At 39.6% G+C, this 13,618-nt stretch overlaps 1 protein-coding gene across 1 annotated transcript in view; it reads right to left on the reverse strand.

Annotated features, from left to right (window-relative positions):
• Nucleotides 1-16: 16 nt before the first annotated feature.
• The window catches only part of neb (nebulin), a 49,492-nt gene continuing 35,890 nt past the window's right edge, over nucleotides 17-13,618 (reverse strand). The window contains exons 119-139 of the mRNA XM_077728592.1: nucleotides 12,836-12,940; nucleotides 12,439-12,543; nucleotides 11,871-11,981; nucleotides 10,485-10,595; nucleotides 9,854-9,967; nucleotides 9,018-9,122; nucleotides 8,839-8,943; nucleotides 8,364-8,468; nucleotides 7,674-7,766; nucleotides 6,687-6,779; nucleotides 6,490-6,582; nucleotides 6,005-6,097; nucleotides 5,068-5,160; nucleotides 4,239-4,331; nucleotides 3,574-3,666; nucleotides 2,266-2,373; nucleotides 1,437-1,623; nucleotides 1,197-1,289; nucleotides 968-1,100; nucleotides 733-844; nucleotides 17-658 (exon numbers count right to left, since the gene is read on the reverse strand). Coding sequence (XP_077584718.1) covers nucleotides 485-658; nucleotides 733-844; nucleotides 968-1,100; nucleotides 1,197-1,289; nucleotides 1,437-1,623; nucleotides 2,266-2,373; nucleotides 3,574-3,666; nucleotides 4,239-4,331; nucleotides 5,068-5,160; nucleotides 6,005-6,097; nucleotides 6,490-6,582; nucleotides 6,687-6,779; nucleotides 7,674-7,766; nucleotides 8,364-8,468; nucleotides 8,839-8,943; nucleotides 9,018-9,122; nucleotides 9,854-9,967; nucleotides 10,485-10,595; nucleotides 11,871-11,981; nucleotides 12,439-12,543; nucleotides 12,836-12,940 — 2,319 coding nt within the window. The 3' untranslated portion in view covers nucleotides 17-484. The remainder of the gene's footprint in view (nucleotides 659-732; nucleotides 845-967; nucleotides 1,101-1,196; nucleotides 1,290-1,436; nucleotides 1,624-2,265; nucleotides 2,374-3,573; nucleotides 3,667-4,238; nucleotides 4,332-5,067; nucleotides 5,161-6,004; nucleotides 6,098-6,489; nucleotides 6,583-6,686; nucleotides 6,780-7,673; nucleotides 7,767-8,363; nucleotides 8,469-8,838; nucleotides 8,944-9,017; nucleotides 9,123-9,853; nucleotides 9,968-10,484; nucleotides 10,596-11,870; nucleotides 11,982-12,438; nucleotides 12,544-12,835; nucleotides 12,941-13,618) is intronic.

Below are 13,618 nucleotides of genomic sequence, written 5' to 3' on the forward strand. Positions count from 1 at the left end.
CAAAACACACCAAATATTGCAGGAACTTGGCTTTATTTACTACTTGCAAAGGATTACACTTTGCTATCAAAAACCAAAATACACACTGGACTAGTATTTGTACTCCTAGTGTACAAAATAGTACAACTAGTGTACTACTGGTGTACTAGTTAGTGGGCTAGTTAATGGTCAAGGTTCAGTAAAGGAGGGAAACTGGAGATTTTAACTTCCATTGTTTGTAGAAGGCAGACGTCTTATATGTGATATCATTTAAAGTGAAAGTAGTCTTAGTCAATTGTTTCACACACGTCATACAAAACCGACAATATATATAATTTGTTTTTAAATTATGATTTATACACAGTAATGGGGTCAGGCGGTAGTACGGTAGTCTGTAACGAGGTCTGAAGAAGAAGAGTGATTGGACGTTGGGCTTTACAGGTGACAAAAAGGGACAAACAGGCGACAAACTCTACAAACACACATTGCACGCACATTTTGTTGTTTAGACGACCTCTACGTAGTTGGCGGGCAGCATTCCGGTCTTGCCGGTACGCTGCACGGTTCCGTACATCCAGCCTTCGTCGATGGACTGCACGTTGACGATGACGTCGCCGTCCTTGAAGGAAACTTCGTCGCTGTCAGCCGCCAGGTAGTCATACATGGCGCGGACTGTTTTCTGCAAGTAGAGAGAAGTGTCATGGACGTTTTTGATTGGTCATTTTGTATGAAAATCGTTGTGGTGTTACGCACTCCGGTGGTAGAAGGGTGGGAGGGGATGGAGGAGACGGTTGTCTGCTGGGTTGCCACCGAGGAGGACCTCTGTTGCAGTTCCACGGTCTTTGCATGCTGGTAACCTCCTGAAAAATGGCGCACGGTCATGTTTAGAAGTCACTGATCCAACGGCGGTTTAAAAATGAACTGACCCATTGAGGAGGAGACCAGTCCGGAGGAGGTGACCAGTCCAGAGGAGGTGACCAGTCCAGAGGAGGTGACAAATCCGTTGCTGTAGAGGGACAAGTGGTGATCGGGGTCCATGGACACTTCAGATTTTTCATCCCCCAGACCACTCAAAGCGCTGGTGGAGCGGGAGTGCTCCTTGCTGCGACGGTGGGCTTGGACTAGGGTCAGAGAGTACATTTAGAGATGTGGTAAGGATGCTCTGACGTGAGAACCACAATGTTGACGTCATCTCAGATCAACAATGCAAAACATACCTGACATCATGTGCAGACTCCTGGACTGGATGTTGTCCTCTGCAGGGTCGTAATCAAACACTGAACCAGGGTTGGTACGCCAAACTCGCAGATCTTAAGGGGTATAAGGTCACCAAAGAAGATAATGTAAATGACAGCTTTCATTGGCAGGCTAAACTGCAGCTTTTAAATGCACTATTCCAGTTTGGTGTATTGATTTGTGAAAAATCAATGTAAAGCTTGGTAAAAAAAATGTCTCACCGGTGGTGGTTTCCTGGTCATGCTCGACTGCACGCCTCCTTTCCATCTCTACCACACGCCTCTGGATGCCACGGTAATTGATATCGCTGAAATCCTGGGTGTTCTTCTTCACGCGCTCCGTGATCAGGTCGGTGGTGGTCGGGGTGAAGCTGCCCTTGCTCTTCTCAAAGTCCTCATGGTAACGAACCTAAAGAAGAATAGGGTGTGACAAATATGCTGCAATTTTGGCTGGCAGAAATGACTTTTTCAAAGTAATTTTATTTGAATTAACCCATCAACTTTGAGAGTACTTTAAATCCAATATTGGTCTAACATGTCGGAGGTGGAACTATACTTGGATATATTCCAGATTATTATGTATACTTTTTGAAATTGTGTGGGAGTTCATTTTCTGAATCGCTTTAGACTCAAAAGGTTTACGAGGGGTGCTGGAGCCTATACCATAATGGGTGGCCAGCCAATCGCAGGGCACAAGGTGACAAACCACAATTTACCCTATTTAGAATTTCCAACCATCCTAGCCTGCATGTTTTTGGGATGTGGTAGGAAACTGCAGTACCCAGAGAAAAAACACGCAAGCCCAGGTGAACATGCAAACTATGCACAGTGAAAACCGACTTGGAATCGAACACACGAACCAAGAAGAGCTAATCCCTTAACCGCCAGGTTGCAGCTGGTTAAATCCATTGACACAGGGAAATTTATTTTATCATAATGGGTTATTTGTGTTCAATAATTTAAAAAATGTGTCAATATGAAAAATGCATGAACACAAATCAAACTACCTTAGTTAATTTTCCTCCCACCAAGTAGTTAGTCCATGACTTACTCCAGATATGATGCGCTGGGTTTCTCTGACCCGTCTCATCTCTGGGGTGTCCAGAACGAAGGCCGCCTTGCCTTGGACTTGCTTGCGGAAGCTATCGGAATACAGCACCTGACGGTAATAGAAGCCACGCCCACTGGTTACCATGAGCCGTCAGCAGAGCTAATAGCGATAGCGTTTAGTGTTTGGGGATACATAGTGAATATATTATGATCTATTAGAATATTTCGATGATTTCTCATCCAAGACAGAACTTGATCGGATGGACGCGTAATATTGGACGACAAGAGGTTAGTGAGTTGACGAATGTGAGGTTAATTCCAAGAACAAGTGTGAAGGATTTTGAGGGATCAAGCGTCCCATTACTGCGAAGCCATGTGTTTTCATTGACAGCGTTGCGGACGTGGAAAATCGTGGAAATCATTTAATAGCACGAGGTTTTAATAAATGCAAACAAACAAAAATCGCACTCAAGAGATCAATGACTTATCCAAATATTAGTTTATGGCAATATATAATGCAGCTAACTTATGGCTCGCGGGCCATGTGTGGATCTGGTGATGGATGCATATGGTCCACAACGCACCAATAAGAGCATTGCATTACCACACCACACCACACTCTTTTTTTCATTAGTATCCCTTTTCCATGCATACTATTTTTTAATATACTAATTTATTATCATCAGTGTACCAATTTTAAAATAATTTCTCTCAATTCTGTCTCAACGGACTAGATAAAAAAATATGAATTGTTTATGGCTCTCTCTATCAAAAATATTTCTGATCCCCAATTTAGTGCATTTTTGTGGTGTTTTCTACTTAAATAAAATTACCCTTTTTTGGTCTTGGTTGGACATGTCAAAATATTCAGATTTAAAAAAATTGTGGGGGAATGGGGGGGCTGATGGGGGGGGGGGGTAATATTTCCTCTCAATGTTTGGCTAAAAACTATGAATAATAGATACCCATTTAATTTAATTGTAATTGCTCACTAAATCATCCTTAATTTTGCATGTTTGGCCGGGCCTACAAATAACATTTGTATTTTTTCGATCAATTTATCAACTGGAGTACTCGGCTAAAACTTAATTTGTTTTAGAAACAAAACAACATTAAACAAAAACTATCGATTTATAGGCAGAATAGCTTCACTGTAATGGACTACTTGGTACATACACCAAGGTGGCTCAAAGAACAAATCCTACACACTGGAGCTGGATTTGAACAGGACAAGGACATTTTGTTAGGGGTTAAATTGTGTAGCAAACAAGAAGTAAACTTTGTGTTCTTGTTGTGCTTGTTAAGGTACCGAGCTAATGTTCTCTTGGTTCCGTTTGACTCGCTCCATCTCAGGAGTGAACACCACGGGGGTTCCCTTGGCCGAGCTGTCCTTATACAACACCTGAAACGGGGAAAAGGGACACCGCATATCAGGTAAGACAATATCAATATCAGGTATGACATTCAGCCACTGCTTTTAACAGAGAAACTTCTAGACAATTTGGACTGATCACCAAAAAGAGACATCTTTTTTTTTGGTCCTGACAAGTTGGTCCTATAGAGCCGGATTGGGCAATTGTGTTCCATATCATACAAAGAGTATTTATTTGTTGATTAAAATCAGTTCCTTTCAAACATTAATTATTTTAAATGCACATTGAAATGTTCTTTTTCTATATCTAAAAATCAAATGTAGCCTTATCCAGCCCTACTATGAACTCAATCAAGGTGATGTTCTCCCAAAAAGCATTGGATTGGTATTTGAAAAAAATGATTTTGGGTTAGAAGATGGGGGAGCACGTGTTAGCTTAAGAAGTAAAAGAGTCGTTAGAGTTTTAAGAGGTGAATATGGTTCAGGTTCAGAAGAGTCTTTGCCTTAAATGAAGCAAGATCAGGATTAGATTTGCAGGGGAAGCGAACGATCGCTTTTTCACTCTTGTTAGGAGCACACACGCATTTTTTTTGTAAAACTACCGAGCTGATGTGCCGCTGGGTCTGTTTGACCCGCTTCACTTCTGGCAAGTCAGGAATGGCCGTGCCACGATCCAGTGAGTCCCTGTATTTGATCTAACCCGAGAAGGTAGAGAAAAAGTTTTAGTCAAAAGACCAAAAAAAAAAAAGATTGGAAAAAAGATAACACAGCAAAGCAACAAGTAACAGAATGGACCATTTGTATTTTTTTCTAACAAAAGAAAACCAGTTCTGAGCACCAATTTCAGTGAAAAACTCAACATTGGGTGGAAAAACATCTGACGTGTAAAGGACCTAAAACTGAAATGTAACACCAATTTTGAGGCCATCCATTGAGGGGCTGTTATTTTGTTCAAAAATTGGGAATAAAATGGTTTCCACTAACATATCAACTAATCACCACCATATAGTGGATGTCCTGTAAAAGGCCAGACAAAAAAAGGTCTCAGAAACCCAGGAACAACATTATTTTGGTTCAAAGTAGCAAAATAAAAAATTTCTGGGCTTATCCTTTGTTAAAAAAGTTGTGCTGCACTCAAGAGACTTCCTGTGCTTGATTTAAAACGAGAAGGTAAAAAGCAGGTGTCAATGAACAGACAAATACAATACGATTCTCAAAAAGACAACACAGCACTGCACCAAATATAACACAACAGGACACATTTTTGGGACATCCTGGGAAAATGAAGAAGAATGTTAGCCCACTGGGGTTATAAACTGTGGTTACAATGCCAGGTGAAACTTTGGATCAGAGTGGAGAGAGTTGTTACGGTGATTTGTAAGAGGAGTGAAATGAACCAGATGGAATGTTGGGGTTCACTCTTGGCGATACCGTGCTAATATTTTGCTGATTGCGTTTAACGCGTTCCATCTCTGGCGTCTCCGACACGGATATGCCTCGTCCCACGTCTTCCTTGTATTGCAGCTTTAGGACCAGACACAAAAGTCAAACATGTTGGTGACACTTCAAGTCGTTTTCAAGGGTTGAACCCGATCGATACTGAGCTTTTTGGGGCGTCCCACCCTGGCGAGGTCATCAATCATTCTATTGTGTCACTACTCTTGTGTTAATATTATTCTAATAATATTGGTTCAAATAATTCTTATCCAATGATGCTGATAAATTTACCACGATTGAACAGCAGCAAAATTGTGTCTTTTTGTTTCAGAAATAACAACAATCTCAAGGTAATTTCATGACTAACATCAGTTGAAAAGCAGTTTCACAGATGTAAGAAATTAAGTAGATAAATTTGTGATAACAATGCATCCAAAAAGGGTTTATTGGGATTTTCAGGGCTTGTTCTTCGATATAATTGATTACCTAATTGATGAAAAAAAACTTGGGTCATCATGCCAATCATGATGTTGACCATCTTAATTTGAGTCATACATTTGAAGCCAATTTCAATGCCCTTATCAAATTTTAAGTGTTAATACCAGATCTTATACTGGAAATCTTATATCTATGATGACTCGCCAGGTTTTATTTTTACAGTATCGGTCGGGATCTTTATGAAGGATGCCAAGCAGGTAGATTAATCAAGAAAATGTGGGAGGGATTATTATCTGGAGAATATTTGGTCCACGAGCCAACTTTGGCCAAGGAGGAATGATGATGAGGATGATAGGAAAATCTGAGTTAGGATGGAATATTTGAAGTACTGTATTTCCTGGTTGGGAAAGGGATTTGGGGAAATGAGAGGATTGCCAGGGTGATGATTGTATGGAGGGTAATAGTATGGGACATAATGGAATCTGTCCTCTACCGAGCTGATATTCTTCTGGGTTTCTCGGACCCGCTTCACCTCGGGGAGATCTGGTATGGTCGTGCCTTGACTCAGAGAATCCTTGTACTGTATCTGCCCATTGTAGAATGTACAAAGTCAAACACCACCCTCTCTCGTACTGTACATGCCCAAACATTCCGTCACAACATCTGCGTAAATGTCGAAACACGCAGTTAGTTTGTCTTCAAGGTGTATGATTAGGTTTTTGGATTAGATCTGGTGAATCAGGTAAACGTAGAACCTTCTTTCCTTTCACTTAGTTCTTACTGACCATATTGTGTCAACACTTTCATACAAGGTCTTGATTAAAGGAAATATATTATTTGAAGAAAGGTTCAGCTCTAAACAAAGTCATCAACCAACACCACTTAGGGGGAGGGAGGGAATGATATGAATCTTAGTTTGATTTAAAGTACTGCACTTCCAAATTAGGAAGGAGAGGGGATTAAAATCTGGATTTCTACCGAGCTGATATTCTTCTGTGTCTCTCGGACCCGCTTGACCTCAGGAAGATCTGGTATGGCTGTGCCTTGGCTCAGAGAATCCTTGTACTGTATCTGCCCGTTGCAAAATGTTACAACGTCATAAAACGCCAACATAGACCAGAAAGTACTGCATTTCCGAATTAGGAAGGTGAGGGGATTAAGATCTGGATTTCTACCGAGCTGATATTCTTCTGTGTGTCTCGGACCCGCTTCACTTCAGGAAGATCTGGTATGGCCGTGCCTTGGCTCAGAGTATCCTTGTACTGTATCTGCCCGTTGTAAAATGTTACACAGTCAAAAAATGCCAACATAGACAGACCACACGTGTGTCCATCCGTTCGTTCTCTCTCAATATTAGCATTCAGTTCAACACAGGGACCGTTTCTTTTGGGAGTTGATTATTCCAGGATTATACTGGATTAATTGTTAAAGACGGGAGAGAGGGGTTGGAAACTGTTAAGGTCGTTAACTTGTGTGAACCAGATTTAAATTTTCACTTCCAGGAGTCTTTCTGAAGACAACAAGAGAACAACAACAACTGCTATAAACTCTCAATGTTGCACTCTGGTTTGAACCTGCTGATTTTAGGCATTTTGACAAAGTCGTGCTGGGGAATATGCATGTATGACCAGCTAACCTAATAACATTTGGAAGGATGGATGTAAAATTTGGGTTATGGTCATCGTAAATGCCATTTAGGAGGGATTTGTTGAGATGCCCATACACCTTTCTAGTGAGTTTTTTTAACATACTGTATCCAAAATGTGTGTAAATGTCTTCCCATTGACTGTCTTAGATGATTGGCAAAAGCCTTAACCTAAATTACTTAGAACAGCAACCTACCCAGATGAATCCCATGATTTACATCACCAAAATTTGCCCAGATTTTGCAAAAACTACTGCAAGTATCGTTACAAAGAATAAAATCATTGCCTTAGCTGACCTGACCAGACAACCAGTTCGCACAAGTTAACAGAAACATCCGTGAGGAATTCCAGAAACTAATCAACAACCACTGTTAAGGGAGAAAACTCAATTTCAGAACAACAGAAGTTTAGGGAGATCAGGGTGAGGATTAAAATGAGAGTCAAGGGACTGGTAGCATTTCATATTTCAAGGGGACTATGGAGGGCTGGGTGAATGCAGGACTAGCTTTGGAGTACCGTGCTAACGTTCTTCTGGTTTCGTTTAACCCGCTTCATCTCAGGGGTTTCGGGCAAAGACGTTCCTCCTCCCAAATCCTCTTTGTACTGAATCTTTTTTTGGTGGTTGGATGGGAAGTGAAAGCAGAAGCAATACATTGTGTGATTCCTCGTTATTGAGTGGTAAACCCGAGTCAATTGGAGATCTCCAAGCATTCGTTGCTATGTTTGTACAATTTCTTAGGACTTGCAAATGATGGCTTCTATAAATATACAATCATATAAATGTACAGTGGTACCTTGATTTACAAGTTTGTTTCAGTTACAAACTGGGCTGCAGATGCTTTTACATCTTTAGAGTTGCAATTGTTATGCTTCACATAACATTGGTATCTAGATGGTGGCTTGAACAAATGGCTGACAATGATTCAATAATGTCGACAGGGGACTTCGATACTTCTTAGATTAAACTCGGAAGTCAAAGTACCACCATATTCAAACCACAGGCAATGATGTCAAACCATCTGCGATCAAAACGATGGCGAGAATAGCCCAGGGTTAGCGGCGTTATATTGATAAAAAAGATGATGTCATTACATGAAGAAAAATAACTCCACAAGGATGGTCGGATTAGGGTCTGGTTAAAGATGACGAACGGAGAAGAAACATTGTGTTAAAGTCGGTGTTAAATATGTATTATGGAGTAGATACCAAGCTGAAATTCTTTGTATTTTCTTTAACGCGCAGAATTTCAGGCGTGATTACGGCAGACCCTTTGCCCATTATGACGTGTTTTAGGTCACTCTGGTACTGAAGCTACAGGGAGAAAACACAATTAAAAGGAAAGAACAAACGACGTCCCAGTATAACAAACATACATTTCATATAAATAGCATGTATTTATATAGATTAATGATTAAGATGAAATCAAACAGACCAATGTGAGGACGAGGTACATCTTATGAACTGAGGAGTTTCAAATGATTAAGGGATCCCATACAAAGAGGAAATTCTTCCCATTATCCCAACATCAAATAGACATTACTATTCATAAATAAGATTAAAAATAAAAAACAAATTTAACTACAGTAAGAAGTAAAATCGATGTAAAATGATAATTGGTAGCAAACTATTTTCTTGACTCTCGAGAGCCCCCAAAAACCAGTTTGCCTGGAGCTGTACTTACAGTGCTGAAGTTCTTCTGGTTCTCACGAACTCTCTGCATCTCAGGGGTATCCAGAACGGGGACATAGTGAGACATGGTCTTCTCCGCCTCTTCCTTGTACTTTTTCTGTTGGTACAAGCACCTTTAGGTTTTGCTTGGGTTCCGCTAGACCCGAGTGGACCGGGTGGTGGACCACCTACCTGGCTGACAATGTTCTTCATCTGCTGAGCGTGGATGATATCCGGAGTGTCGATGACTGTGGTGTAGCTGGCTCGGTCCAACTCGGCCGTGTGCTTGTACTTGGTCTGATGGATGCAAAATTTGACATCAGTGTGGGCAGAGTGACAATATTTAATCAAGGAATGACAAAACCATACCTGTCAACCTTGGCCAATTGCTCCCTTTATTAAAGATTGTAATTCCCCCTTATTAAGACAGCTTGATTGTCTGAGTACACTAAGACTAAATCTTACGTGGGAAAGGGAGAACTGAACTTTTAAAAGGTATTACCGTGTGTGTTGCAAGTATTAGAAGTATTAACTGATGTCTCTTCATGAAACAACAAACTATATTAGTTTTAAAACGGAAACACCATAGAGAACATGTTTAATTAAGTATGAGAAATAATATAAAATCAATAATTTTGTGTGCTCTTTTTTTTTTTTTAGATTCTACGCTCCAAAAATGTTGAGGTCTGCCTGGGAGAGCTTGGCGACAGCACTCCCAGTTCCCGACAGAACGCTGTGGGCCAGTTGCTTCTTGGTGGCCTGAAGTGTGGCGATCTTCTGCTCTTCAGGTTGGTGTGTTAAGTGATTATTTAGTCCTATATGAGTGTCTTTTGGTGTTTTACGAAAAGGGTATCATTTGCTGTGTTTTTACAGTGATTGGTTTGTGTTATAAATTACATATGTTGGAATTAAAGTTAGTCATCTGTAGTGTCAATTGCACAACATTACTTATACTTCCAATTTCAATGAAGGTGTTCTAACACAGTGTAAATTAGTATCCAGGCATTGAAAAAGAGGTTGATTCTGACCTGACTGAGGATGTCGGTGGCATTCCTCGCTCGCATGAAATCAGGTGTGTCAGTGGCTAATGCCATCAGGCCTTTGCCCTTTATCTCCAGCTCCAGTGACTTCTTGTACTCTTTCTGCAAAAGTCACATAGGAATTAAAGAAAGTGCTTTGATAAAACCCGCATTGCATTTTTTTGCAGTCATTCACGCAGAGCGTGGGAGGATTGAAAATCTAAGTGGGTTAGAAAAAATATTTTCTCTTTTTTTTAAAATTAAAAACTAAAGAAAATAAAGGTCAAAGAAAATATTCAATGTTTCCCCCTCTTAATTGTAAATCACTTAATGGAAAAAATACAAGAAAATATTGGCTATAAATTCAATTAGAAAAAAAATATTTGATCTATTCACTAACAAAATCTGTCAATTCATTAGTCAATTAATTTTGTCAGCACAGGTGGCAGACATATTGGCCCTCGTAACCACAGCAAAAAATGAGTTTGACACTCCTGTAAAAGAGGAAGCAGTTAGTTATGTAAGCAAGCAGGAACACAAAATCCTTCCCTGTTTTTTTTTGTTTTCTTTTGTTTTTCATACTGCAGGGAAGCGTAGTTAAACAATTCGAACAGCAGACAGCCAGAACAGCGCATCGTACCTCGCACAGGATTTGAGTGGCATTCCTTGCTCTCAAAAGCTCGGGAGTTTCCTCCAGAACAGTTAGCCCTTTACCCTTCACGCCCTCCTCTAGATCCTTCCTGTACTCTTTCTACAGGACGGAAAAAGAACAGACAGACTGCGGAGGGCAGGCCAGGCACCAAAAATCAAATGTTCAGCGCAAAGTCACCAAACGTCCCCCAAAAGCTCTAAGCTTATTGTGTGAAATGTGTCGTCAGGGAATATATGCCAATTAAAAGGGCTTTTGGCAAGGGGAAAATGGATGTACATCAGGGGTGCCCAAACGTTGTGGTCCAATATCTACTTACCTGATATACCTTTTGCTACCAACAAAGCTCAGCAATCATGAATTAAATTGCATTGAATTGCATTGAATTGAATTGCCTTGAATTGCATTGAATGTCTGATTGGCTGCAGATGAGCCAAGTTTATGATATCTTAGCTAAGGAAACCAACAGACTGGGTCAAAACTTATTGTTGTTCAGGCTAACAATCGTAGGTTGGCGATCGACTCATTGAGCACCCCTGGTGAAGATAAATGCGTTATTTAAAGTACTTTGCATTTAAGAGAATAACACACATCCCATTTGGTTGGGAGACACAGGTGACTTTGGCAAATAATCCTTCTAACAAACAGTGAACCAATTGGACTGCGTGGAAAGAACTTTCACTTCATACAATACAAACAGGAGTGCATGCGGCTGTAAAGTGAAAGTGGATGCATCTTGACAGACAGAAAATAGAGACATGATACAAATAAACCAACGACCGTCCTTTGGGTGAAGGCGTGGGCGAGATTTAAAAGAGCAGTGCATAATGCTATAAAATATTTACTTGGGATATTTACAGTGCCAAAAGGAATGTTAGGTCAAAATTAAAAAACGTACTAGAAAAAGCAGTGTTGTATTAACATTGTTAACTTTAGATTTGCAATATGTTCACTTGATGTTAAAAAAGGCCACGTTTTGCAAAATTTTACGTTGCCATATTACAAAATGATCAATGTGAATTTACTCCCCCCCAAAAAAACGCAATTTCTAGTTGATTATATTTGCGCCAGCTGAAAATTTTAGAAATATACACTCAATTTTTGGGTTTAAAAAATGGCATGTCTTATCTGTGCATTATAAAATTGGCTATTTCAATGAGTACATTTACCACGCACACAACATAGCGCAACGTTTATGCACTGCGCCTTTAAATCTAAGTTTTCTTTACCTATTCGTTAGCATTTTTTAGTGAATCTATTCACAAAAAAAGGTGATGAGGGGAAAAAGTAGTGGAGTCGTGAGGCAGTATGATTAAAAAGGGAAGGGTGGGTACTGGAGATTTTTTTTAAAGGGGGTTCAACTGGTCCTCTGGTTACCTCACTGGCTATTTTGGTGGCATGTCTGACATGTAACATGGCGGGCGTGACTTCCAAGCCCGAGAGGTTCTTGCCCCTCATGGTCTCCTCAAAATCCTTCCTATAGTCTTTCTAGTGACCGCAAACAATACACACACACGCACGTCACATATACATACACACATGCATCACGACACTTTGTGTCATGTTGGTTCTTGTACACTGATCAATAATCGTACAACTATTTCAAATAAGTGGAATTTAACTAGATTAAATACAGTTCTATTTTAGACAGGTGGATAAAACATTTATAGACATTAAATTTAGAAATAATATTATTTTATCGTACATCATGTTAGAATTTTAAATTTGAAAAATCCTTTCAGTCAGGATTTAGTAATCTTTAATAAAAACACCTACAGTGTTTGCAAAAACGGAAAACCGTACTTTCAAATTTCAAATGTGTGTAAACTTTGGAGCAAAAACTATTAAGAACAGACAAATAAACAAAATTCTCACATCACATCACATTCTTTCACTGCTTTATGTTCACATGTTTTCATGGATCACACGTAACAAACGTGCTTACCTGGCTTTGCATGTGCTGCGCCTCCTTGGCCGTCACGTACGTAGGCGTCTCAAAGTCCAGCATGGCCCTGCCTCGCTCCTTCTCGTACTTCTCCTTGTACTTCACCTGTCCACCAATATTCAAGTTAGCTTGTTGGAAAAAACAGTGTAATCAAACAAAAAAAACAGGTACCTCTACTTATGAACATCTCTACAGTCAACATATTTAGGTTACAAAATGCCTCAATGGGAAAATTTCCTGTATTTTATTTTGAATTTGGCACAATAGAGTTGCTCCCCCATTGGCTATTTCCCGACACCCCGCTGACCTCCCATGATTTTGTGTGCCTATTTTAAGTTGTGTGTTTTCGTGCGTGTTAGATTTTTTTCCATGTTGTTTTGTATGGGGTCGGACTTACTATGCTCTGCAGTTCAGAAGCCTCCTTGTGATGGAGTTGCTCGGGCGTGTCAGGAATCACGTGGTAGTGACCCCTACTCTCCTCAAACTTCCTCTTGTAGCAGTACTAAAGCGCAATGCCCATTGAAAAAGAAGCAAGAGCAGGAATTCTACGACTAACCCATATTTCAGTTCAAGGCTGAGTGGGTTTTTAGTGATGTCGAATGGAAAGGTTCACACCATTAAAATGGATTAAAAAGACATGATTTGAGTTAAAGGGTTATAAGTATGCTTGTATTACAAACTCAATTACTAAAGAATTGCCTTTTTGCCCATTAAAATAATATGGAATTTTATGAAAGATGAAGTGCTGAATTAAAACTAAATTAATTATTGTCTGATGTCCAATTTATAACATCAAAAACTTTCAAATATGCTACTATCCTATTTTTTTTTTACCAAAAATTAAATTTTATATTACTATGCACATATAATTTAAAATATATATATATTTTTTCTATTCTAATGATTAGATTTGAAAATAAAATACATGAAAATAATTGATTAAATATTACTCATGATTTGATGGATAAAAATGATGGTTATAAAAACGATGTTTAGAGCTTCACGAACAATTAGTTTTTTTTACTAAAGTCAAAGGTTAAAGAAAGGGAGTGGTAGTTGGATGAGTTGAGTATGGATCACTACCAGATGAAGTCAGAGAGGCAAAGATGGATACTACTAAGTGTTAAGCAGGACGTGTTCTCGTATGACTTCTTGTCAGTGGATGGTAAAATGGAATGGG

The sequence above is a fragment of the Stigmatopora nigra genome, chromosome 11 (assembly GCF_051989575.1).
Source record: "Stigmatopora nigra isolate UIUO_SnigA chromosome 11, RoL_Snig_1.1, whole genome shotgun sequence".
NCBI classification, from domain to species: domain Eukaryota; kingdom Metazoa; phylum Chordata; class Actinopteri; order Syngnathiformes; family Syngnathidae; genus Stigmatopora; species Stigmatopora nigra.